Source organism: Gopherus flavomarginatus, chromosome 18 (genome assembly GCF_025201925.1).
Source record: "Gopherus flavomarginatus isolate rGopFla2 chromosome 18, rGopFla2.mat.asm, whole genome shotgun sequence".
NCBI classification, from domain to species: domain Eukaryota; kingdom Metazoa; phylum Chordata; order Testudines; family Testudinidae; genus Gopherus; species Gopherus flavomarginatus.
Window position 1 is genome coordinate 24,879,453 of NC_066634.1, and position 25,373 is coordinate 24,904,825.

The 25,373-nt window shown below is 70.1% G+C and overlaps 2 protein-coding genes across 10 annotated transcripts in view; both read left to right on the top strand.

Annotated features, from left to right (window-relative positions):
- SPTBN4 (spectrin beta, non-erythrocytic 4) overlaps positions 1–3,347 on the top strand; it is a 74,316-nt gene extending 70,969 nt beyond the window's left edge. For 3 of the 7 annotated variants that reach the window (XM_050928320.1, XM_050928321.1, XM_050928327.1), the window contains one exon: positions 370–3,347. The gene's annotated coding sequence lies outside the window, so the exon portion shown is untranslated. The remainder of the gene's footprint in view (positions 1–369) is intronic. The other 4 variants (XM_050928322.1, XM_050928323.1, XM_050928324.1 and 1 more) reach the window with 4 other exon arrangements.
- A 2,717-nt stretch (positions 3,348–6,064) lies between these two features.
- Positions 6,065–24,670, top strand: SHKBP1 (SH3KBP1 binding protein 1). 3 transcript variants are annotated; one of them, XM_050928434.1, is made up of 18 exons: positions 6,065–6,144; positions 6,249–6,302; positions 9,200–9,245; positions 15,145–15,218; positions 15,539–15,597; positions 16,374–16,454; positions 16,676–16,846; positions 17,257–17,347; positions 18,609–18,799; positions 18,907–19,022; positions 19,876–19,963; positions 20,289–20,405; positions 20,893–21,063; positions 21,676–21,831; positions 22,116–22,212; positions 22,484–22,662; positions 23,245–23,377; positions 23,585–24,670. In XM_050928434.1, exons 1-18 carry the CDS (start codon positions 6,077–6,079, stop codon positions 24,129–24,131), a joined length of 2,439 nt encoding a protein of 812 aa, XP_050784391.1. In that variant the 5' UTR covers positions 6,065–6,076; the 3' UTR covers positions 24,132–24,670. The 3 variants fall into 3 exon arrangements, with proteins under 3 accessions (XP_050784391.1, XP_050784392.1, XP_050784393.1); XM_050928435.1 differs by lacking the exon at positions 16,676–16,846; XM_050928436.1 differs by lacking the exon at positions 18,609–18,799 and having other exon boundaries at positions 6,100–6,144.
- The last annotated feature ends 703 nt before the right edge of the window (positions 24,671–25,373 follow it).

A 25,373-nucleotide genomic window follows, 5' to 3' on the forward strand; every position in this document is an offset into this window, starting at 1 on the left:
TCTTGGGGCCTGTTGCACGGGGGGTGGGTTCTGAGCACATGCATTGCTGGGTTTCCACGGCTCTTGGGGCCCGTCGCGTGGGGGGGCTGGGTTCCAAGCACACGCAGCGCTGGGTTTGCACAGGTCTTGGGGCCCGTCGCACAGGGGCTGGGTTCCGAGCACACGCAGAGCTGGGTTTTCACGGCTCTTGGGGCCTGTTGCACGGGGGGTGGTTTCTGAGCACATGCATAGCTGGGTTTCCATGGCTCTTGGGGCCTGTTGCACGGGGGGCTGGGTTCCAAGCACACACAGCGCTGGGTTTCCATGGCTCTCGGGGCCCGTCGCACGGGGGGCTGGGTTCCAAGCACGCGCAGCGCTGGGTTTCCACAGCTCTCGGGGCCTGTCGCACAGGGGCTGGGTTCCGAGCACACGCAGAACTGGGTTTTCACGGCTCTTGGGGCCTGTTGCACGAGGGGTGGTTTCTGAGCACATGCATTGCTGGGTTTCCATGGCTCTTGGGGCCCGTCGCATGGGGGGCCGGGTTCCAAGCACACGCAGCGCTGGGTTTGCACAGCTCTTGGGGCCTGTCGCATGGGGGGCCGGGTTCCAAGCACACGCAGCGCTGGGTTTGCACAGCTCTCGGGGCCCGTTGCATGGGGGGCCGGGTTCCAAGCACACGCAGCGCTGGGTTTGCACAGCTCTTGGGGCCTGTCGCAGGGGGGCCGGGTTCCGAGCACACACAGCGCTGGGTTTGCACAGCTCTTGGGGCCTGTTGCACGGGGGCTGGGTTCCAAGCACACGCAGCGCTGGGTTTTCACGGCTCTTGGGGCCTGTTGCACGGGGGGTGGTTTCCGAGCACATGCATTGCTGGGTTTCCATGGCTCTCGGGGCCCGTCGCACAGGGGCTGGGTTCCGAGCACACGCAGCGCTGGGTTTGCACAGCTCTCGGGGCCTGTCGCACAGGGGCTGGGTTCTGAGCACACGCAGCGCTGGGTTTGCACAGCTCTTGGGGCCCGTCGCACAGGGGTGAGTTCCAAACACACGCAGTGCTGGGTTCCCAGGGCTCAGGGCCCGTTCACCCTTGGCAGGCCGAGCTTAGGTAGGTCACACCTGAGCCTTGGGTGGGAGGAGATGGAAATGGTTGGGGGTGGTGCTGACCGATATGAGGAGATTCTGCTGCAGCCAGTGGGGCTCCTGTTTACCCCAGCAATGGATTTGGCCCACGCCTTGGGATTTGGGGAGGGAAGGGGGCAGGGCTGGTGTCAGCCTTCAGGTCCATGTAGTGATGTGCTGGCCCCTCAATGCCCAGCCAAGGACCTCACGCAGCCGGGGATCGTGGGGAAGGGGGCTGAGTTTGGGGTTGGGTCCTTCCCAGTGGTCCTGGCTGGCCCAGCCTGCGCCAGGACCAATGTGCCCAGGCCCGTCGCTGGCAGGCAGCTCTCCGTTCTGACACCACCTCTCCGCTGTCTCCTTGGCAGCGCCCGCTGCTCCAGATGGGGCAGGTGTTTGGAGAGAGAGTCCTGCCCCTGGCCTGGTCTGTCTCGCTGCTGCCCTGTGCTTGGCATCTCGTCCCCTGGGGGAACAGGCTGTCCTGACACTCGCAGAGCCCCTGGCCCTGACGCTACTGAAGGGTATCTGAGGCTCCCCCCCAGCAAGCCCCTGGTTCCACCTCCCACTCGTGCATCCCCTTGCACATCAGCTCTCGTGCACGCACGTCCGTGCATGCTCACGTTTCAGCATCCCGGGCCTGCTGGTCCCACCTCTGCTCCATGGGTCAGAAGAGCATCGGCAGCGCTTGGCTGGATCCCCCAAGTCCTGCGGCACCAGGGCCCCGAGGGCTGCCGGGGTTTCATTGCCATCCTGGGAAGTTGGACACGCGACTGGCGGCGTCTACGCTCTCTGCAGCGGCAGTGGGGAGAGGTCGGCCCCAGCCTTGGGCCAGGCCTCTCGCAAAGGGAGCCGGGCCCTGCCACCCAACCAGGAGCCGCCTGTGCTCGCCCCATGGGCAGGGGCTGGCGGCTGGAGTGTTTGCACAGCAAAGGGTGGAGCTGCTGGGGCCAGGGCCTCTGTACCCCCCAGGGCCCGTTCAGCCATCTGCCCCCGAGCCCACCTGCGTGTGTCGGGTTTGTGCCCAAGCCCGTGCACAGGGGGATGGTCTCATGGGGGTGCAGCCGCTGGCCCCTCTCCACATGTCCCCCCTGACCAGGAGCCCTCACCCGGTGGAAATCCTGTCCACTGGGGTAGGCAGCAGCCCCCCAGCCCCTGCACCTTCAAGCCCCGGGAGATCGGGACCGGCCCTTGGCCCAGGCGGGAGTTCAGAGGTCCCGGCTGCTGTGGACTGGGCTCCGGTGCCACTAACAAGCCATAGTGTGGGCTTTGCACGTGTGTGAGCAGCCTGGCCCCCAGCCTGCGGCCTGCCAGGCATGGGTGGGGCCCAGCAGGACGAGCCAGGGGGGAGGGTCTCCTCCCACATCTTTATGCAATAAATGGGCGGGGGGGGGAGGCTCTGGGGTAGGGGGCAGCTGGTTCTTGCCCAAAGCAGCCACAGTTGCAGCTGGGCAGAGCCGGACTGGGCCCTGGGGGGGGCTGAGCAGGGATCAGGCCCATGGGCCGATTGCTTCAGGAATCCGACTCCGGATTCAGGCCCCTGGAGAGGAAAGCACCAGGAATGGCTCCAAGGAGCTGCCCCTGCAGGTTGCTGGCCTGGGGCAAGAGCCCCCCGTCTCCATCAGAGCCCGGATGGACGCTGAGCAGACACTCCATTGGGAGTTGCCCCAGCGCTAGCCAAAGCTGCCTTGCCGGGTTCCCAGCCTTTGGGATGTAGCCTGGGGCAGGGGCCAACGTGGGGGTAGAGAACCAGGTGTCTTCCAAAAGAAACAGATGTGGAGTGGGCAAGACCCCAGCTGGCCACGTGGCGGGTGTGGAACCAGCATTTCCTCCTTCTGGTGGCACCTGCCACCATCTCTGGGGCTGGTTCTTCAGACAGAGCAGAGCCGGGCCGCTCGGATCCAGGGGTCCAGTTCTCCAGCACCCTGTGCTGCCGGTCGGGACCATTTCCCACCGGCTCTGCCCTCAAGGCTCCCCCAGTGTTCCCCAGCCTCCAGGAGAACGTCCAACCACCGTGCAAACCGCCCTCGGTTTTGTGTTACCCCCCAGCCACCCCGTTTTATACCCACAGCCTCCCTGTAATAATGTGGGAGAAAATCAAGATGAAGCCACTTCCCTGCCCCAGAGCCGTGCCCACCTTTGGTTTCCCCACCTGGCCGTGGCCCCAGCTTTCTCTTTCGGGTCTGGGAGCGTGTACCATAGTGTAATTTCTCTAAATAATGTTTCTCCTCCTGTATAAAGAAAATCTTCCTGAGAATCAGTGCAGTCGGCTGGGTTGAGTTTATTTTTTCTTGGTTGTAAATCTCTGGAAGGGGGTTTGGAACCAGAGAGTGATTTGTAAAGATTTTACAAGAGACTGTGTGAGATTCGAAAGGGGGGTCTGCCGTGTGCGTGTACTTTCGGCCCTGACGCGGCCCCGAGCCAGGAGCCAAGCTGGGCTGTGAGGGGCAGGGGCTGGACTCCATGTGAATCTGCAGCAATTTCACCCCCTGCATAGAGCTGCGTGGGCTCTGTACTGGTCCCCGGAACCGCTCGCCACCCGTGACCTGCCCGGCGACGGGGAAATGCGCTTTACGCTGTGTAGCCAATAAAGGGGACAGGAACGGCCGTAGAGTCTGGTTGAAAGCGAACTGCTCGGAGCTGTGTGTTTGCAAGAGCGCAGCCGGGGGTGACTCCAGCCACCTCCCTGGAGAGGGGGCCAAGGTCTCCGTCTCGCAGCCCGGGCCCAGGGTGACCCAGCGGCCGGGGGGGCGGGGGGCCGAGGTCTCCGTCTCGCAGCCCGGGCCCAGGGTGATCTGGCGGCTGGGGGGGGGGGGGCGAGGTCTCCGTCTCACAGCCTGGGCTCAGGGTGACCTGGGGGCCGGGGGGGAGGAGGGGGCCGAGGTCTCCGTCTCGCAGCCCGGGCCCAGGGTGACCCAGCGGCCAGGTGGGGGGGGGGGGGCAGGTCTCCGTCTCACAGCCCGGGCACAGGGTGACCCAGCGGCCGGGGGAGGGGGCCGAGGTCTCTGTCTCACAGCCTGGGCCCAGGGTGACCTGGGGGCCGGGGGGGGGCGAGGTCTCCGTCTCACAGCCTGGGCCCAGGGTGACCTGGGGGCCGGTGGGGGGCCAGGTCTCCGTCTCACAGCCCGGGCCCAGGGTGACCTGGGGGCCGGGGGGGAGGAGGGGGCCGAGGTCTCTGTCTCACAGCCCGGGCCCAGGGTGACCTGGGGGCCGGGGGGGGGGAGGTCTCCGTCTCACAGCCCGGGCCCAGGGTGACCTGGGGGCCGGGGGCGGGGGGAGAGCGGCCGGACTGGAAACAAGCAGCAAATTCCCAACGCCAGAGGGACGGATCCTGGGAACGAGGTGGGGGGGACAGGACTGGCCAGGGGCACGTGGGGGGGTGCAGAGGGTGTGTGCGGGGGGGGAGCTGGGGGGGCACGTGGGGGGGCGCAGAGGGTGTGTGTGGGAGGGAGCCGGGGGGGACCGTGGGGGGGTGCAGAGGATGTGTGCGGGGGGGGAGCCGGGGGGGCACGTGGGGGGGCGCAGAGGGTGTGGGGGGGGGAGCCGGGGGGGCACGTGGGGGGGCGCGGAGGGTTTGTGCGGGGGGGGGAGCCGGGGGGGGCACGTGGGGAGGCGCAGAGGGTGTGCGCGAACTGGCCGGGGGGGGCACGTGGGGGGGCGCGGAGGGTTTGTGCGGGGGGGGAGCCGGGGGGGGCACGTGGGGGGGCGCAGAGGGTGTGTGCGAACTGGCCGGGGGGGCACGTGGGGGGGCGCAGAGGGTTTGTGCGGGGGGGGAGCCGGGGCGGGCACGTGGGGGGGCGCAGAGGGTGTGTGCGAACTGGCCGGGGGGGCACGTGGGGGGGCGCGGAGGGTGTGTGTGTGGGGGAGCCGGGGGGCACGTGGGGGGGCGCGGAGGGTGTGTGCGAACTGGCCGGGGGGGCGCAGAGGGTGTGTGCGGGGGGGGGGAGCGGGGGGGCACGTGGGGGGGCGCGGAGGGTATGTGCGGGGGGGGAGCCGGGGGGGCACGTGGGGGGCGCAGAGGGTGTGTGCGAACTGGCCGGGGGGGCGCAGAGGGTGTGTGCGAACTGGCCGGGGGGGGCACGTGGGGGGCGCAGAGGGTGTGTGCGGGGGGAAGCCGGGGGGGCACATGGGGGGCGCAGAGGGTGTGTGCGGGGGGGAGCCGGGGGGGCACGTGGGGGGGCGCGGAGGGTGTGTGCGAACTGGCCGGGGGGGGCACGTGGGGGGCGCAGAGGGTGTGTGCGAACTGGCCGGGGGGGGCACGTGGGGGGCACAGAGGGTGTGTGCGGGGGGAAGCCGGGGGGGCACGTGGGGGGGCGCGGAGGGTGTGTGCGAACTGGCCGGGGGGGGCACGTGGGGGGCGCAGAGGGTGTGTGCGAACTGGCCGGGGGGGGCACGTGGGGGGCACAGAGGGTGTGTGCGGGGGGAAGCCGGGGGGGCACGTGGGGGGCGCAGAGGGTGTGTGCGGGGGGGAGCCGGGGGGGCACGTGGGGGGGCGCGGAGGGTGTGTGCGAACTGGCCGGGGGGGGTCCTTGTGACCCACGTGAGGGGTCAGGGCCGGGTCGGGGACACGGGGATGGGAGGGTCAGAGGTCAGGGGTCAAGAGAGCCTCCCCTCCCCCAACAGCGCCTCTTTAAGAGCGGGGAGGGCGTGGTGCTCGCGTGCTGTGGGCGGAACCGTGCGAGGCGGGGGCCAATCAGCGCGAGAGGTGGGTGGGCTCTGGAAGTCGGGGGCCAATTAGTCCGCAGGGTGGGCGGGCCGGGAGGGATGGCGGCCAATCGGCGCCCGGGGTGGGCGGGCCCGGGGAGGTGGGGCCAAACAACCCGCAGAGTAGGCGGGCCCGGAGGAAGAGGAGGCCAATGGGCTCGCGGGGAGGGCGGGCCCGGGGCGAAGCGGAGCCAATCGGTGCGCGGGTTGGGCGGCGCCCGAGACAAGGCGGGGCCAATCAGCGGGCAGGATGGGCGTGTCTCCGGCGGGGCGCGCGGGGCCGGATATGGCGGCGCCAGACGGGAGCGCGCGGCCGGGCGCGGAGTTGATCCCGCTGAACGTGGGGGGCAAAAGGCGAGTGGGGGAGGGGCCGCCCCCGCCCCGCTCCGGGCCCCCCCCCGGCTCACGCCGCCCCCCCCCGCGCCCCCCCCGGCTCACGCCGCCCTTTCCCGTTGCAGGTTCTGCACGTCCCGGCAGACGCTGACCTGGATCTCGGATTCGTTCTTCTCCAGGTGACGGGCGGAGGCGCCGCCCCGCGGGGGAGCGAACGGCCCAGCCTGGGCAGGGGGGGGGCCCGGCGGGGGGCGGCTCCCGGCTCCCGGCCCCCCCGGCCCGTCCTGCTCCTGCTCTGCCCCGTGACCCTCCGCCCAGCGGGGCCGCTCCCTGGCAGCCCCCCCCCCCACTGCCCCCTACACACACACACACACACACACACAGCCCCCCCCCACACACACACACACAGCCCCCCCACACACACACACACACAGCCCCCTACACACACACACACACACACAGCCCCCCACACACACACACCCTACACACACACACACACCCACTGCACTCACACACACACACACACACACACAGCCCCCTACACACACACACACACAGCCCCCTACACACACACACACACACACACACCCTGCACTCACACACACACACACACAGCCCCCTACACACACACACACACAGCCCCCCCCACACACACACACAGCCCCCTACACACACACACACACAGCCCCCCCCCCCACACACACACAGCCCCCCCCCACACACACACACCCCCCCCCCACACACACACACACAGCCCCCCCACACACACACCCTACACACACACACACACACCCCCTGCACTCACACACACACACACACACACAGCCCCCTACACACACACACACACAGCCCCTACACACACACACACACACACACAGCCCCTACACACACACACACACACACACACACACAGCCCCCTATACACACACACACAGCCCCCCACACACACACACCCTACACACACACACACACACCCCCTGCACTCACACATACACACACACAGAGCCCCCTGCGCGCGCACACACACACACACAGCCCCCTACACACACACACACAGCCCCCTACACACACACACACACACACAGCCCCCTACACACACACACACACACAGCCCCCTACACACACACACACACCCCCTGCACTCACACATACACACACACAGAGCCCCCTGCGCGCGCACACACACACACACACACAGAGCCCCCTGCGCGCGCACACACACACACACACACAGAGCCCCCTGCGCGCGCACACACACACACACACAGCCCCCTACACACACACACACAGCCCCCTACACACACACACAGCTCCCTACACACACACACACACAGCCCCCTACACACACACACACACACACACACAGCCCCCTACACACACACACACACACACACACAGCCCCCTACACACACACACAGCCCCCTACACACACACACAGCCCCCTACACACACACACCCTACACACATACACACACACAGAGCCCCCTGCGCGCGCACACACACACACAGAGCCCCCTGCGCGCGCGCACACACACACAGAGCCCCCTGCGCGCGCACACACACACACACACAGCCCCCTACACTCACACACCCTACACACACACACACACACCCCCTGCACTCACACATACACACACACAGAGCCCCCTGCGCGCGCACACACACACACAGCCCCCTGCGCGCGCACACACACACACAGCCCCCTACACTCACACACACACACACAGCCCCCTACACACACACAGCCCCCTACACACACACACACACACACACAGCCCCCTACACACACACACACAGACACAGCCCCCTACACACACACACACACACACACACAGCCCCCTACACACACACACACACACACACACAGAGCCCCCTGCGCGCACGCACACACACAGCCCCCGGCGTGCATACACACGCGCGCGCGCGCACACACACACACACACACACACACAGAGCCCCCGGCGCGCACACACACACACACACACACACACAGAGCCCCCGGCGCGCGCGCACACACACACACACACACACACAGAGCCCCCGGCGCGCACACACACACACACACACACACACACAGAGCCCCCTGCACACACACCCAGCCCTGGGGCTGAATTCGCTGTTACCGCTCCAGAGCGTGGGGAGCCCAAAAGCAGCGCTTGGGGCGCAGCAGCCGCCAGGAACGCTCCCCTTGCAGGGGGAGAGGAAAGCTGAGAAGATCCTATTGCCTGGATGGAAATGCAGCGTGCGCCCCCACCTCGAACGCCGCGTGCAGAGCTGGGCGCCCGGGCGTCTCAGAAAATACCTGCTGCTCTTGGGAAAGTGCAGAGAAGGGCAACCAAAGTGCTGAGGGGTTGGGACCGGCTGCCGTGGGAGGAGGGATCGGTCAGACGGGGGCTGTTCTGCTTGGAAAAGAGATGGCTAAGGGGGGGGGTGATTGCGGCCTATAACATCATGGCGAGTGGAGAAAGTGAACGGGTGTTATTTACTCCTTCTCCTAACACAAGAACTAGGGGTCACTCAATGACGTTAACAGGCAGCAGGTATAACACATACAAAGGGCAGTATTTCTTCCCCAGCGCACAGTCAGCCTGTGGAACTCCCTGCCAGGGGATGCTGTGAAGGCCAAGACCATAACAGGGCTCAAAGAGGAGCTAGATAGATTCCTGGAGACAGGCCCCTCAGTAGCTACTAGCCAGGCTGGCAGGGACGGTGTCCCCAGCCTCTGTTTGCCGGAAGCTGGGAATGGGCGACAGGGGATGGGTCGCTTGCTGATCCCCTGCTCTGTTCACTCCCTCTGGGCACCTGGCACTGGCCACTCGGAGGACAGGACACGGCTGGATGGACCGTTGGTCTGACCCGGTCTGGCCGCTCTCGTGTTCTCTGGCAAAGCGCCGCTGGTGACGCAGCGTCTCAGCCCTGAGGTTACTGAGGGAGTCGCTGGGGTTCTGTCATTGCCGTTCCGCTCGGTCGGGGCCTGGTGGCCTCCAGCCCGCGGGGGCCCGGTGCGGAGTGGGGCCTGGAGGTGCTGCTGTGCTGTGGAGAGCAGCCGTCACCTCTGTCTCTGTTTAAATTCCAGCCTCCTGAGTGGCCGAATTTCCACCCTGAAGGATGAAACGGGAGCGGTGAGTTACCCCCGTGGCTGCCCCATGGGGAGCTGGGCTGTGGGTCGTGGGAGCCGTGTTACATGCACACACGTGTCACATCAGCACAAGCCCAGCGGCCCGAGGTGTCTGGCAGCCTAGAGCTCACCTTGTCCGTCCAGAGCTCTCGAGTGGGCTCTGTGCTTTCAAAGACCAGCCCTGCCCGCCAGGGGAGAGCCCCCCGCCCTGCCCCACTGCGCCCCATAGCGCCGCCCTGCGTCCAGCCCTGCCTGCCAGGGGAGAGCCCCCCGCCCTGCCCCACTGCGCCCCATAGCGCCGCCCTGCGTCCAGCTCTGCCTGCCAGGGGAGAGCCCCCTGATGAGCCCCCCGCCTTGCCGCACAACGCCACCCTGCAGCCAGCTCTGCCTGCCAGGGGAGAGCCCCCTGCTGAGCCCCCCGCCCTGCCCCACTGCGCCCCATAGCGCCGCCCTGCGTCCAGCCCTGCCCGCCAGGGGAGAGCCCCCCGCCCTGCCCCACTGCGCCCCATAGCGCCGCCCTGCGTCCAGCCCTGCCCGCCAGGGGAGAGCCCCCCGCCCTGCCCCACTGCGCCCCATAGCGCCGCCCTGCGTCCAGCCCTGCCCGCCAGGGGAGAGCCCCCCACTGCGCCCCATAGCGCCGCCCTGCGTCCAGCCCTGCCCGCCAGGGGAGAGCCCCCCGCCCTGCCCCACTGCGCCCCATAGCGCCGCCCTGCGTCCAGCCCTGCCCGCCAGGGGAGAGCCCCCTGCTGAGCCCCCCGCCCTGCCCCACTGCGCCCCATAGCGCCGCCCTGCGTCCAGCCCTGCCCGCCAGGGGAGAGCCCCCTGCTGAGCCCCCCACCCTGCCCCACAGCGCCACCCTGCAGTCAGCTCTGCCTGCCAGGGGAGAGCCCCCCGCCCTGCCCCACTGCGCCCCATAGCGCCGCCCTGCGTCCAGCCCTGCCCGCCAGGGGAGAGCCCCCCGCCCTGCCCCACTGCGCCCCATAGCGCCGCCCTGCGTCCAGCCCTGCCCGCCAGGGGAGAGCCCCCCGCCCTGCCCCACTGCGCCCCATAGCGCCGCCCTGCGTCCAGCCCTGCCCGCCAGGGGAGAGCCCCCCGCCCTGCCCCACTGCGCCCCATAGCGCCGCCCTGCGTCCAGCCCTGCCCGCCAGGGGAGAGCCCCCTGCTGAGCCCCCCGCCCTGCCCCACTGCGCCCCATAGCGCCGCCCTGCGTCCAGCCCTGCCCGCCAGGGGACAGCCCCCCGCCCTGCCCCACTGCGCCCCATAGCGCCGCCCTGCGTCCAGCCCTGCCCGCCAGGGGACAGCCCCCCGCCCTGCCCCACTGCGCCCCATAGCGCCGCCCTGCGTCCAGCCCTGCCTGCCAGGGGAGAGCCCCCTGCTGAGCCCCCCGCCCTGCCCCACTGCTCCCCGTAGCACCACCCTGCGTCCAGCCCTGCCTGCCAGGGGAGAGCCCCCTGCTGAGCCCCCCGCCCTGCCCCACTGCTCCCCGTAGCGCCGCCCTGCGTCCAGCTCTGCCTGCCAGGGGAGAGCCCCCTGCTGAGCCCCCCACCCTGCCCCACAGTGCCACCCTGCAGTCAGCTCTGCCTGCCAGGGGAGAGCCCCCTGCTGAGCCCCCCGCCCTGCCCCACTGCGCCCCATAGCGCCGCCCTGCGTCCAGCCCTGCCCGCCAGGGGAGAGCCCCCCGCCCTGCCCCACAGCGCCACCCTGCAGTCAGCTCTGCCCGCCAGGGGAGAGCCCCCCGCCCTGCCCCACTGCGCCCCATAGCGCCGCCCTGCGTCCAGCCCTGCCCGCCAGGGGAGAGCCCCCTGCTGAGCCCCCCACCCTGCCCCACAGCGCCACCCTGCAGTCAGCTCTGCCTGCCAGGGGAGAGCCCCCCGCCCTGCCCCACTGCGCCCCATAGCGCCGCCCTGCGTCCAGCCCTGCCCGCCAGGGGAGAGCCCCCCGCCCTGCCCCACTGCGCCCCATAGCGCCGCCCTGCGTCCAGCCCTGCCCGCCAGGGGAGAGCCCCCCGCCCTGCCCCACTGCGCCCCATAGCGCCGCCCTGCGTCCAGCCCTGCCCGCCAGGGGAGAGCCCCCTGCTGAGCCCCCCGCCCTGCCCCACTGCGCCCCATAGCGCCGCCCTGCGTCCAGCCCTGCCCGCCAGGGGACAGCCCCCCGCCCTGCCCCACTGCGCCCCATAGCGCCGCCCTGCGTCCAGCCCTGCCCGCCAGGGGACAGCCCCCCGCCCTGCCCCACTGCGCCCCATAGCGCCGCCCTGCGTCCAGCCCTGCCTGCCAGGGGAGAGCCCCCTGCTGAGCCCCCCGCCCTGCCCCACTGCTCCCCGTAGCACCGCCCTGCGTCCCGCCCTGCCTGCCAGGGGAGAGCCCCCTGCTGAGCCCCCCGCCCTGCCCCACTGCTCCCCGTAGCGCCGCCCTGCGTCCAGCTCTGCCTGCCAGGGGAGAGCCCCCTGCTGAGCCCCCCACCCTGCCCCACAGCGCCACCCTGCAGTCAGCTCTGCCTGCCAGGGGAGAGCCCCCTGCTGAGCCCCCCGCCCTGCCCCACTGCGCCCCATAGCGCCGCCCTGCGTCCAGCCCTGCCCGCCAGGGGAGAGCCCCCCGCCCTGCCCCACAGCGCCACCCTGCAGTCAGCTCTGCCCGCCAGGGGAGAGCCCCCCGCCCTGCCCCACTGCGCCCCATAGCGCCGCCCTGCGTCCAGCTCTGCCTGCCAGGGGAGAGCCCCCTGCTGAGCCCCCCGCCCTGCCCCACTGCGCCCCATAGCGCCGCCCTGTGTCCAGCTCTGCCCGCCAGGGGAGAGCCCCCCGCCCTGCCCCACTGCGCCCCATAGCGCCGCCCTGCGTCCAGCCCTGCCCGCCAGGGGAGAGCCCGCTGCTGAGCCCCCCGCCCTGCCCCACTGCTCCCCGTAGCACCGCCCTGCGTCCAGCCCTGCCCGCCAGGGGAGAGCCCCCCGCCCTGCCCCACTGCGCCCCATAGCGCCGCCCTGCGTCCAGCCCTGCCCGCCAGGGGAGAGCCCCCCGCCCTGCCCCACTGCGCCCCATAGCGCCGCCCTGCGTCCAGCCCTGCCCGCCAGGGGAGAGCCCCCTGCTGAGCCCGCCACCCTGCCCCACAGCGCCACCCTGCAGCCAGCTCTGCCTGCCAGGGGAGAGCCCCCCGCCCTGCCCCACTGCGCCCCATAGCGCCGCCCTGCGTCCAGCCCTGCCCGCCAGGGGAGAGCCCCCCGCCCTGCTCCACTGCACCCCATAGCGCCGCCCTGCGTCCAGCCCTGCCCGCCAGGGGAGAGCCCCCTGCTGAGCCCCCCACCCTGCCCCACAGCACCACCCTGCAGTCAGCTCTGCCTGCCAGGGGAGAGCCCCCCGCCCTGCCCCACTGCGCCCCATAGCGCCGCCCTGCGTCCAGCTCTGCCTGCCAGGGGAGAGCCCCCCGCCCTGCCCCACTGCTCCCCATAGCGCCGCCCTGCGTCCAGCTCTGCCCTCCAGGGGAGAGCCCCCCGCCCTGCCCTACTGCGCCCCATAGCGCCGCCCTGCGTCCAGCCCTGCCCGCCAGGGGAGAGCCCCCCGCCCTGCCCCACTGCGCCCCATAGCGCCGCCCTATGTCCAGCTCTGCCTGCCAGGGGAGAGCCCCCTGCTGAGCCCCCCGCCCTGCCCCACTGCGCCCCATAGCGCCGCCCTGCGTCCAGCCCTGCCCGCCAGGGGAGAGCCCCCTGATGAGCCCCCCGCCCTGCCCCACTGCTCCCCGTAGCACCGCCCTGCGTCCAGCCCTGCCCGCCAGGGGAGAGCCCCCCGCCCTGCCCCACTGCGCCCCATAGCGCCGCCCTGCGTCCAGCCCTGCCCGCCAGGGGAGAGCCCCCCGCCCTGCCCCACTGCTCCCCGTAGCACCGCCCTACGTCCAGCTCTGCCTGCCAGGGGAGAGCCCCCTGCTGAGCCCCCCGCCCTGCCCCACTGCACCCCATAGCGCCGCCCTGCGTCCAGCCCTGCCCGCCAGGGGAGAGCCCCCCGCCCTGCCCCACTGCGCCCCATAGCCCCGCCCTGCGTCCAGCCCTGCCCGCCAGGGGAGAGCCCCCCGCCCTGCCCCACTGCGCCCCATAGCCCCGCCCTGCGTCCAGCCCTGCCTGCCAGGGGAGAGCCCCATGCTGAGCCCCCCGCCCTGCCCCACTGCTCCCCGTAGCACCGCCCTACGTCCAGCTCTGCTTGCCAGGGGAGAGCCCCCTGCTGAGCCCCCCGCCCTGCCCCACTGCGCCCCATAGCGCCGCCCTGCGTCCAGCCCTGCCCGCCAGGGGAGAGCCCCCCGCCCTGCCCCACTGCGCCCCATAGCACCGCCCTGCGTCCAGCTCTGCCTGCCAGGGGAGAGCCCCCTGCTGAGCCCCCCGCCCTGCCCCACTGCTCCCCGTAGCACCGCCCTACGTCCAACTCTGCCTGCCAGGGGAGAGCCCCCTGATGAGCCCCCCGCCCTGCCCCACTGCTCCCCATAGCGCCGCCCTGCGTCCAGCCCTGCCCGCCAGGGGAGAGCCCCCTGCTGAGCCCCCCGCCCTGCCCCACTGCGCCCCATAGCGCCGCCCTGCGTCCAGCCCTGCCCGCCAGGGGAGAGCCCCCCGCCCTGCCCCACTGCGCCCCATAGCGCCGCCCTGCGTCCAGCTCTGCCTGCCAGGGGAGAGCCCCCTGCTGAGCCCCCCGCCCTGCCCCACTGCTCCCCGTAGCACCGCCCTACGTCCAGCTCTGCCTGCCAGGGGAGAGCCCCCTGCTGAGCCCCCCGCCCTGCCCCACTGCTCCCCGTAGCACCGCCCTACGTCCAGCTCTGCCTGCCAGGGGAGAGCCCCCTGCTGAGCCCCCCACCCTGCCCCACAGCGCCACCCTGCAGCCAGCTCTGCCTGCCAGGGGAGAGCCCCCTGCTGAGCCCCCCACCCTGCCCCACAGCGCCACCCTGCAGTCAGCTCTGCCCGCCAGGGCAGAGCCCCCCGCCCTGCCCCACTGCGCCCCATAGCGCCGCCCTGCGTCCAGCTCTGCCTGCCAGGGGAGAGCCCCCTGATGAGCCCCCCGCCTTGCCGCACAGCGCCACCCTGCAGCCAGCTCTACCTGCCAGGGGAGAGCCCCCCACCGAGCCCCCCGCCCTGCCCCACTGCTCCCCGTAGCACCGCCCTACGTCCAGCTCTGCCTGCCAGGGGAGAGCCCCCTGCTGAGCCCCCCGCCCTGCCCCACAGCGCCACCCTGCAGCCAGCTCTGCCCACCAGGGGAGAGCCCCCCACTGAGCCCTCCTGCCCCGCCCCACAGCGCTCCTAGCGCCGCCTTGGGGCCAGCCCTGCCTTCCAGGGGAGAGCCCCCCCTGCTGAGCCCCCGCCCCACTCTCTGCCTCACAGCACCCCATAGCGCCGTTTGGGGCCAGCCCTGCCTTCCAGGGGAGAGCACCCCCTGCTGAGCCCCCGCCCCACTCTCTGCCTCACAGCACCCCATAGCGCCGTTTGGGGCCAGCCCTGCCCTCCAGGGGAGAGCACCCCCTGCTGAGCCCCTGCCCCACTCTCTGCCTCACAGCACCCCATAGCGCCGCCCTGGGGCCAGCCCTGCCCGCCAAGGGAGAGCGCCCCCTCCTGAGCACAAGGGCCCCTACTGAGCCCCCCACCCCACTCTCTGCTCCACAGTGATCCCTAGCGCCGCTTGGGGCCATCCCTGCCTGCCAGGGGGGAGCTCCTGCTGCTGAGCCCCCCACCCTGTAGCACGGCGCCCCCCGCCGAGCCCCCCGCCCCACGGTGACCCTAACACTGCCCTGGGGCCTGCCCGTGTGCACTGCCTTGGGCGAGCCTGGGCCTTGCCAGGCTCCTGGGGCCGTGGGCTGAGATGTGCAGAGTGCAGCTCATGGGGCGCTGCGTGTGCTGCTCCTGACAGGAGGGCTGTCTGCCTTGACCCACTCTCTGCCCCCCAGATCTTCATCGACCGAGACCCCACCGTCTTTGCACCCATTCTCAACTTCCTGCGAACGAAGGAGCTCGATCCCAGGTAGGGCAGGGCGCTGCGGGCGCTGGCACCCTGGGCAGGGTGCAGGAAATGCCTCTGACCCCCTGTGCCAGGGATCTCCAAGAGCACTGGGGCGTTCCTGGCTCCTCCTCTTCAGCAGTGGCCCGGGAATTGGGATCTGCAGGCAGTGTCCTGAGTCTGTGCTGCGCCTGGCACGGTGGGGCGTGGCCTGTGCCTTGGGGCAATAGGGGGCTCCCACACATCTGGGGGGCACACCCCGAGCCCAGGCAGATCTGGCATCGCCTAGTGCTGCTCCGATCCCGGCCACTGTCCAGACCATCCCTGTTGCTCTGTCTTTCCAGGGGCGTCAACATCTCCCTGCTGCTGCATGAGGCTGAGTTCTATGGGATCACCCCGCTGGGTACGGCATGGGGGGGGGGGAGGGATCACCCTGCTGGGTACGGCATGGGGGGGGGAGGGGAGGGATCACCCTGCTGGGTACGGCACGGGGGGGGAGGGGAGGGATCACCCTGCTGGGTACGGCATGGGGGGGGGAGGGGAGGGATCACCCTGCTGGGTACGGCACGGGGGGGGGGGAGGGATCACCCTGCTGGGTACGGCACGGGTGGGGGAAGGGAGGGATCACCCCGCTGGGTACCAACAACATGGGGGGAGGAGGAGGGATCACGGTGTGGGGGGGATCACCCGGCTGGGTATGACATGAGGTGGGAGAGATCACCCCTCTGGATACCGCACGGGAGGGTGGGGAGATCACAGCGTGGGAGGGGGAGGGATCCCCCCACTGGGTACAACATGGGGGGGAGGAGGAGGAGGGATCACGGCATGTGGAGGGGATCACCCTGCTGGGTACCGCATGGGAGGGTGGGGAGATCACGGAGGGGGAGGGATCACCCCACTGGGTACGACACGGGGGGGGGAGGAGGGATCACAGTGTGGGAGGGGGATCACCTGGCTGGGTATGACACGGGGTGGGAGAGATCACCCTGCTGGGTACCGCACGGGAGGGTGGGGGGATCACCCGGCTGGGTACCGCACAGGGGGGCATGGGGTCATGGCACAGGTGTGGGAATGGGATCACTCTGGGGGTACAGTGCGGGGAGGGGCTCCCTGCTCCAGGGCTGAGGGGGCACGTGTCTGGGGGGTTCTGCAGCTCACCCCCCGCCCTCTCCTGCCCAGTGCGTCGCCTGCAGCTGCGCGAGGAGCTGGACCGCTCGGCCTGTGGGAGCGTCCTCTTCAACGGCTACTTGCCCCCGCCAGGTGGGTGCTGCGCCCTGGGCCGAGCGACAGCGTGGGGGGCTGGCTGCCATGGGGGGGCGGAGACGGGCTGGGTGGGGGAGGGACTGAGCATGAGATGGGCTGGGTGTGGGCGGAGATGGGCTGCGTGGGGGAGGGACTGGGTGGGGGCGGAGACGGGCTGGGCGGGGGAGGGATGGCTCACCTCTTCCCCCCCCCATGGTCCCATCACCCCCCCCTTGCAGTGTTCCCCGCCAAGCGGCGTAACCGGCACAGCGTGGCAGGGCCGCAGGTGGCCGCCCGGCTGCACAGCGCCGCCGAGAGGGCTCCGGTTCGCCGCAGCAACACCCTGCCCCCCACCCTGGGCCAGGCCGGGCTGCTGGGACGCCTGCTGGAGGAGCGGGGCCTCGGGGCAGGTATGCGGGGGCCTTGGGGTGGGTACGCGGGGGCCTCTGGGCGGTGGCCGGGTCTGGGGAGCTCGGCATTCTCCGGCTGCCTGCTCTGGGGGCAGGGGCCAGGACTCCTGGGTTCTCTCCCAGCTTGGGGAGGGGAGTGGGGGCTAGTGGTTACAGCTGGGAGGGGTGGGGCTGGGAGCCAAGACTCCTGGGTTCTCCCTGGCTCTGGGAGGGCAGTAGGGGCTGGTGGTTAGAGCAGGGGGGGTAGAGCCAGGACTCCTGGGTTCTCCCGGGCTCTGGTAGGGGAGTGGGGGCTGGTGGATTAGAACCGGGGGGGGGGCCGGATGCCTGGGTTCTCTCCTTGATCGGCTGTGCGTGTCTGAGCCGTACTCAGTTACTCGTTTGTGCTGGTTTCTGCTCTCCCGCCCCAGCGCCGGCCAGTGACCCCGGCATGGTCCGAATCGTCTGTGGGCACCACAACTGGATTGCCGTGGCCTACGCCCAGTTCCTCGTTTGCTACAGGTAAGAGCACAGGTCTCCTACCTCCCCACCCATGGGGTCCCTCTGAGCATAGACCGCCGAGCCCCCCACCCCCCGCACTGCTGGGCCAGCCCTGCCTGCCATGGGGGAGCCCCCCCCCACACTGCTGGGGCCAGCCCTGCCTGCCATGGGGGAGCCCCCCCCCCCCACTGCTGGGCCAGCCCTGCCCGCCAGAGGGGAGCCCCCCCACCCCACCCTGCACTGCTGGGGCCAGCCCTGCCTGCCATGGGGGAGCCCCCCCCCACACTGCTGGGCCAGCCCTGCCCGCCAGAGGGGAGCCCCCCCACCCCACCCTGCACTGCTGGGCCAGCCCTGCCTGCCAGAGGGGAGCCCCCCGCACTGCTGGGCCAGCCCTGCCTGCCACGGGGGAGCCCCCCCACCCCACCTTGCACTGCTGGGGCCAGCCCTGCCTGCCAGAGGGGAGCCCCCCAACCCACCCCCCGCACTGCTGGGGCCAGCCCTGCCCGCCGGGGGGAGCCCCTCACCCCCCACACTGCACTGCTGGGGCCAGCCCTGCCTGCCAGAGGGGAGCCCCCCGCACTGCTGGGCCAGCCCTGCCTGCCAGAGGGGAGCCTCCCAGCCCCCACACTGCTGGGGCCAGCCCTGCCTGCCAGAGGGGAGCCCCCCACACTGCTGGGCCAGCCCTGCCTGCCAGAGGGGAGCCCCCCACACTGCTGGGCCAGCCCTGCCCGCCGGGGGGAGCCCCTCACCCCCCACACTGCTGGGGCCAGCCCTGCCTGCCACGGGGGAGCCCCCCCACCCCACCCTGCACTGCTGGGGCCAGCCCTGCCTGCCAGAGGGGAGCCCCCCGCACTGCTGGGCCAGCCCTGCCTGCCAGAGGGGAGCCTCCCAGCCCCCACACTGCTGGGGCCAGCCCTGCCTGCCAGAGGGGAGCCCCCCACACTGCTGGGCCAGCCCTGCCTGCCAGAGGGGAGCCCCCCACACTGCTGGGCCAGCCCTGCCCGCCGGGGGGAGCCCCTCACCCCCCACACTGCTGGGGCCAGCCCTGCCTGCCACGGGGGAGCCCCCCCACCCCCCACACTGCTGGCGCCAGCCCTGCCTGCCACGGGGGAGCCCCCCCACCCCACCCTGCACTGCTGGGGCCAGCCCTGCCTGCCAGAGGGGAGCCCCCCGCACTGCTGGGCCAGCCCTGCCCGCCGGGGGGAGCCCCCCACCCCCCACACTGCTGGGCCAGCCCTGCCCGCCGGGGGGAGCCCCGCTCTGACGCCTGCTCTGGCCCCAGGATGAAGGAGACGTCGGGCTGGCAGCAGGTGTTCTGCAGCCCGCGGCTGGACTGGCTGATCGAGCGGGTGGCCCTGAATGCCAAGGTGCTGGGCGGGTCGCTGGGCGAGCAGGACAAGATGGTGGCCGTGGCCTCCTGCAGTGAGATCATCCTCTGGGCCCTGCCGGCTGACGGCAACGGCAGCGAGATCGGTGAGGGGGCCGGAGCTAATGGGGGGGCTGGGGGGAGCTCGGCGAGGGGGGGGCCCTGGGACGCTGTCCCTCGGGCCCGTCCCCTCACAGCTCCTCTCCACGACCAGGCGTCTTCCACCTGGGCGTCCCGGTCGAGGCGCTTTTCTTTGTGGGCAGCCAGCTCATCGCCACCAGCCACACAGGCAAGATCGGCGTCTGGAACGCGGTCACCAAGCACTGGCAGGTGAGGGGGGCGGCTGGGTGGGGAGCCCCCGGGGGTGCATGAGGTGGGGAGCTGTGGGGGGGATGCAGGGTGAGCAGGAGGGTCGTGGGTGGCATGGATGGGTGGGGAGCTGGGGATGGGGAGCTGTGGGGGGATGCGGGGTCAGTGGGGGGTGTTGTGGGCAGCACAGCTGGGTGGGGAGCTGTGGGAGGTCGTGGGGTGAGCGGGTCGTGGAGGGCACGGCCGGGTGGGGGGCTGTGGGGGGGACACAGGGTGAGCAGGAGGGTCATGAGGGGCACGTCTGGGTGGGGGGGGATGTGGGGCAAGTGGGATGGGCCGCGGGGGGACGTGGCTGGATGGGGAGTTGTGGGGTGAGCGGGAAGGTCATGGGGAGCTGCGGATGGGAAGCTTTGGGGGGGATGTGGGGTGGGGGGCACAGCTAGGTGGGGGGAGATGTGGGGTGAGCGGGATGGGCCGTGGGGGGACGTGACTGGATGGGGAGTTGTGGGGTGAGCGGGAAGGTCATGGGGAGCCGTGGATGGGGAACTTTGGGGGGGACATGGGGTGGGGGGCACGTCTGGGTGGGGGGGATGTGGGGCAAGTGGGATGGGCCGCGGGGGGACATGGCTGGATGGGGAGTTGTGGGGTGAGCGGGAAGGTCATGGGGAGCCGTGGATGGGGAACTTTGGGGGGGACATGGGGTGGGGGGCACAGCTGGGTGGGGGGAGATGTGGGGCGAGCGGGATGGGCCGCGGGGGTTCAAGGCTGGGCTGGGAGTTGGGGGGACACGTGGGGTGGGGAGCTGGAGGGGGCCGCGGGGGGACATGGCTGGGCCGGGCCCCGTGCTGAGCAGGTTCCGTTTTGGCCCTGGCAGATCCAGGACGTGGTTCCCATCAGCAGCTACGACGCGGCCGGCACCTTCCTGCTGCTCGGCTGCCACAACGGCTCCATCTACTACGTGGGTGAGCGGGGTGGGGCGGGGCGGGCGCAGCCGTGGGGGGCAGGGAACTGATCCCCGGCCTCTTGCATCCCAGCCCGGTGCACTAACCACTAGGCTGTGTGGTGATGGGGACGGGGGCAGAGCCTCTTTCAGACACCCCGCCCCCCCCCGGCACTGGCCTCGCCAAGCCCTGTTGCCGCCTAGGGGCAGGGCCCCAGGCTGGGCTTGGGCCCTGCGGGCCGCCTGGGGCTAGCTCTGGCCCCACTGGGCTGATGAGGGTGGGGGGCTGTGACCAGGGGGCTGCAGGTGCTGGGGCTGCGCTGACACGCCCCCCTCCCCCGCCCCAGATGTGCAGAAGTTCCCCCTGCGCATGAAGGACAACGACCTGCTGGTGACGGAGCTGTACCGCGACCCCTCGGAGGACGCCGTCACCGCCCTCAGCGTCTACCTCACCCCCAAGACAAGTAAGGGGCCTGCCCCAGGCTCTGCCGTAGAATCCAGAGGTCAGCCCCACGCGCCAGAAGGAAAAGGACTGTCCCCGGACATCCAGGGAGTCAGTAATGGAATCCAGGAGTCCTGGCTCCTTGCTCTCCCCGCTCTAACCTCCAGACCCCACTCCCCTCCCAGAGCTGGGGAGAACCCAGGAGTCCTGGCTCCAGCCCCCACGCCCCCCAACCACCAGATCCCACTCCCCTCCCAGAGCTGGGGAGAACCCAGGAGTCCTGGCTCCAGGCCCCACCCCCCCCCCCAACCACCAGACCCCACTCCCCTTCCAGAGCTGGGGAGAACCCAGGAGTCCTGGCTCCCAGCCCCCTTGGCTGTGGTTCCTGTAGTGCACTGGATGTTCCAAGTCCCCTCCCCATTGCCCCCCGCAGACCTGTGGCTTGGGGGCTGGGCCGTGACCTGGGCAGGATGGGGGGAGCTCTGCCTGGCTGACCTGGGGCCCCGCAGGTGACAGCGGGAACTGGATCGAGATCGCCTACGGGACCAGCTCGGGGACGGTGCGGGTGATCGTGCAGCACCCAGAGACCGTGGGCTCGGGGCCCCAGCTCTTCCAGACCTTCTCCGTCCACCGCAGCCCCGTCACCAGGATCATGCTGTCCGAGAAGCACCTCATCTCGGGTGGGTGCTGCTGTCCAGGGGGCTGTGGGTCAGGAGCGAGGGGCATTGGCTGGGCTGGGGGGACCCGGGGCTGGGCTAGCAGGGGCTGTGGGTCGGGAGTGAGGGGCACCGGCAGGGCTGGGGGGACCCAGGGCTGGGCTAGCAGGGGCTGCAACTCAGGAGTGAGGGGCACTGGCTGGGCTGGGGGGACCCAGGGCTGGGCTAGCAGGGTCTGCGGGTCGGGAGTGAGGGGCACTGGCTGGGCTAGGGGGAGGGAGGGAGACCCAGGACTGGGCTGGCAGGGTCTGCGGGTCGGGAGTGAGGGGCACCGGCAGGGCTGGGGGGACCCAGGGCTGGGCTAGCAGGGTCTGCGGGTCGGGAGTGAGGGGCACTGGCTGGGCTATGGGGAGGGAGGGAGACCCAGGACTGGGCTGGCAGGGTCTGCGGGTCGGGAGTGAGGGGCACTGGCTGGGCTGGGGGGAGGGAGGGAGTAGCAGGGGCTGCGACTCAGGAGTGAGGGGCACGGGGCCTAGTTCCAGCTGTTGTCCTGTTCATGGCGGGGGGCAGGGAGCCACTTAGGCAGTGGGGTGCAGGGAGCCTTTGGTGAAATGAATCCGTCCCCCCGGCCTCCAGTCTGTGCTGATAACAACCACGTCCGCACCTGGACGGTGACGCGCTTCCGCGGCATGATTTCCACGCAGCCGGGCTCCACCCCGTTGGCCTCCTTCAAGATCCTGTCCCTGGAGGACCTCGATGGGCACGCAGGCTGCAGCGCCGGCACTGACATCGGTGGGTGACGGTGCTGGGGGGCGGGAGAGGGTTGGAGTAAAGGTGCTGGGAGGTAATGGTGCTGGGGGCGGGGGGCATGGTGACGGTGCTCGGGAACAGGGTGGTGGCGCTGGGGGTGGGGGCATGGTGACGACGCTGGGGGGTAGGCGATGAGGCTGGGGGCAGGGGGCATGGTGACAGTGACGGTGCTCGGGAACGAGGTGGTGGCACTGGGGGGCAGGAGGGGCGGGCCTGTCCCTGCCCCCAGAGCGGAGGCCGGGGCACTGACTGGCGCCTCTCGGCAGGTCCCTTCGGGGAGCGGGACGACCAGCAGGTTTTCATCCAGAAGGTGGTTCCGGACGCCAGCCAGGTCTTCGTGCGTCTCTCCTCCACCGGCAAGAGGTGCTTGGGGGCCCCCGAGCCTGGGTCAAGGGCCACACGGCCCAGCTGGTGGTGGGGTGGGGTCATGTGACTTGCGGGTGCCCCCTGTGGCTGGCGTGCACCTGGCGGGGGAGGCTTCGTGGTGCGGGGGCCCCAAGGGATGGGGGCGACGGGGCCTCGCTGTTCTCCCGGCTGTACATAGGGGGAGACAGGCACCGGAGGGCCTGTGGCTGAGCCGGGGGGTGGAACCCAGGTGTCCTGATCCCCACCTCCCGCTCTGCCCCTGCCCCAGGATCTGCGAGGTGCGCTCCGTGGACAGCACGGCCATCACCTCCTTCACGGTGCACGAATGCGAAGGCTCCAGCCGCATCGGCTCCCGGCCGCGCCGCTACCTCTTCACGGGCCACGCCAATGGCAGCCTCCAGATGTGGGACCTCACCACCGCCATGGAGATGCAGGGCAAGCCGCCAGGTACCCCATCGCCAGGGGGACACAGTGCCTGACCCTGCTGATCCCGCGTGTCACCATGGGAACCCAGGGACCAACCCCTCCTGTCACCATGGGAACCCAGGGACCGACTCCCTCCCGTCATCAGGGGAACCCAGCGCCTGACCCTGCTGATCCCTCCCGTTACCATGGGAGCCCAGGGACCGACCCTGATGATCCCACCTGTCACCATGGGAACCCAGGGACCTCCCCCTCCCGTCACCATGGGAACCCAGGGACCGACTCCTTCCCGTCACCAGGGGAACCCAGCGCCTGACCCTGCTGATCCCTCCTGTTACCATGGGAGCCCAGGGACCGACCCTGATGATCCCACCTGTCACCATGGGAACCCAGGGACCGCCCCACCTGTCACCATGGGAACCCAGGGACCGCCCCCCCATGGGAACCCAGGGACCGCCCCCTCCCATCCCCCATGGCCCCTGTGCTGTAGGGGGCTCCTGGCCCTGTCCTGGCAATGTGGGGTGCTACCCCCAGCGCTCCCTTCTGGGACACTCTGTGCCCCCCGGCGCGTGGCCGGCCTGACCCGTGCTCTGCCCCCTCTTTCAGAAGTGGGGGGCCTGACGGAGGAGGAGCTGCTGCAGCAGCTGGAGCAGTGCGACCTGGCCCTGACGCGCACTCCGGACATGAGCCCAGCCTGCTCCTTCGCTCACCCCGGCACGCCCCAGGCCTCCAGCACCAGGTACGGGGGCAGGTGCCCAGGGCTGCGGGCCGGGCTCCTGCAGGCAGAGCGCCCGGTTATACCGGACCCCACGCGTTGGTGCCTCCCAGCCAGGCATCCCAGCCAGGCACTCGAGCCAGCGCCAGGCCGGTGCTGCCGCCCCGGGGCCCGCTTGGTTCTGTGTGAGCTCTGGCTGCCTGACGCCCAGTCCCTCTCCTCTCCCGACAGCCTCCAGTCCCAGGGGAGCGACGGTGCCCGAGACAGACCCGCCAAGGGGGCTGCCAGCCCTGGCCTCCTGCTGAGCTCTGCCCGCGGAAGCCTGCTGCTGCCTAGACCCCGTGAGGGCCCCGTCCCGGTGCTGACGGCCAGCCAGAGCTCCCTGAACTGCAGCGAGGGCCCCACGCCGGAGCCTTGCCCCCGGCAGCCAGTGGAGGGACCGGACGGCGACCCCCAGGCTCCCCACGGGCTGCGTGGCGGGGGCAGCTTCGTCGAGCGTTGCTACGAGCTGGCCCGCTCCTCTGGGCTCGAGGGCAGGCGGCCTGGCCCGGCCGGGGAGCCTGATGGGGGGCGCCTTAGAGCAGAGAGCAAGGTCCTGCTACGTGCCCCCAGCATGCCGGCCCGCAGGCCCGCCGGAGCCAACCCCACCCCCTCTATCAGGACCCTGCCCCCCGCCCTGCTGGGGTCCGGCTCCTCCTCCCTCTCAGCAGCCAGCGAGGCCCTGCCTATTGTCCCATTGGCAACACCCAAAGCCCAGCTCAACGAGACCTCGTTTTAGCATCTGTGGAGGGGCCGGGGACTCCAGCCTGGCAGTGACTGACTCACCACAGAGGCCTTACGCCTGCTGCCCGACTCCGCTCAGCTTGTCCGGCCGGCCGATGCCCCAGACTCGGCCACCCTGGGACCTGTAGCAAGCCGGGGGCCCTCTGCAGCTGTGTCCTGCTGAGGTTGCCCTGCTAGGGCAGGCCAGGGACCCTGTTCGAGGCAGGATCACACTCTGGTCACAGAGCAATGGATTCGCTGCCGTTCCTCCTCCTGGGGGCTACCTCCGCCCTCTGTGCCCTGCTGGGCATTGCATGGCGCTGGGCCTCTCGGGCCGGCTCCCTCGCCCGAGGCAGCTGCGCCCAGGAGGGGCAAATCCTACTGCAGGTGTGAAAAGGTCTCAGCTGGTGGGCGGGACCTACTCCTGGTGGCTCCTCCCATTCCACAGCAAGCCAAAGCCTAGTGGCAGAAATAAGGGGGCGCTGGGCTGGGGGGGGGGCCCAGGTGCCTGTTTCAATACAGGGTTTCTACAGCAAATACACCCGCGTTTCCCACGCTCTGCCTGCGTGTGTGTCTGTCTAGAGGGCTGGCCCCCTGCACGACAACAGTGGTGCTGGGTTCCTGTGATGAACTGGGAATGTTCTTAATGTTTGCTCTGAATACTGTGTTGGTGCCTCAGTGTCCCCGTGGCAGTTCTTAAGTATCTGGCAGAGCAAAGGGCCAGTGCCCCTAAATGCCTGACACTCTGTCTCCTAGTGTTGGGTCTAAACTTTTGGTGAACTTTGGGGAGCCAAAACACACCCAGACTGGCCGTCTCTGCATAATCCTTTCTGAACCCTTTATCGAACAAAGCACTGACCTGCAAACTACTCATGACACCCCCTTTATTAAGTAGCCATTAGCCTTTATCTCTATGCATTTACTTGTTAAACTTGCTTTTCCTGTAAAATCTTGATTGATTATGCATGACCATTATCTTTTGTTAATCACTTTGTTTACTTCTGTGTATAAATATTGATGCTCACCCCTAATAAAGGGGCCACACTTAATCTAAAGCTTTTTAGAGCTAAGGATAGTGTGAGCCCGTTGATCAACGCATTGGTGTCTGGTCTCTGACAGAATTGTGTGCCCCATACCAACTCCGCACGAACTCGGGTGCTGGAGAGGTGAGTGAGGACGTGCTTTATTACCTAACAATTTGGGGGCTCGTCCGGGATTCCTTCTGGTGCGGTACCTCTGTCCAGTGGTCAGACCACTC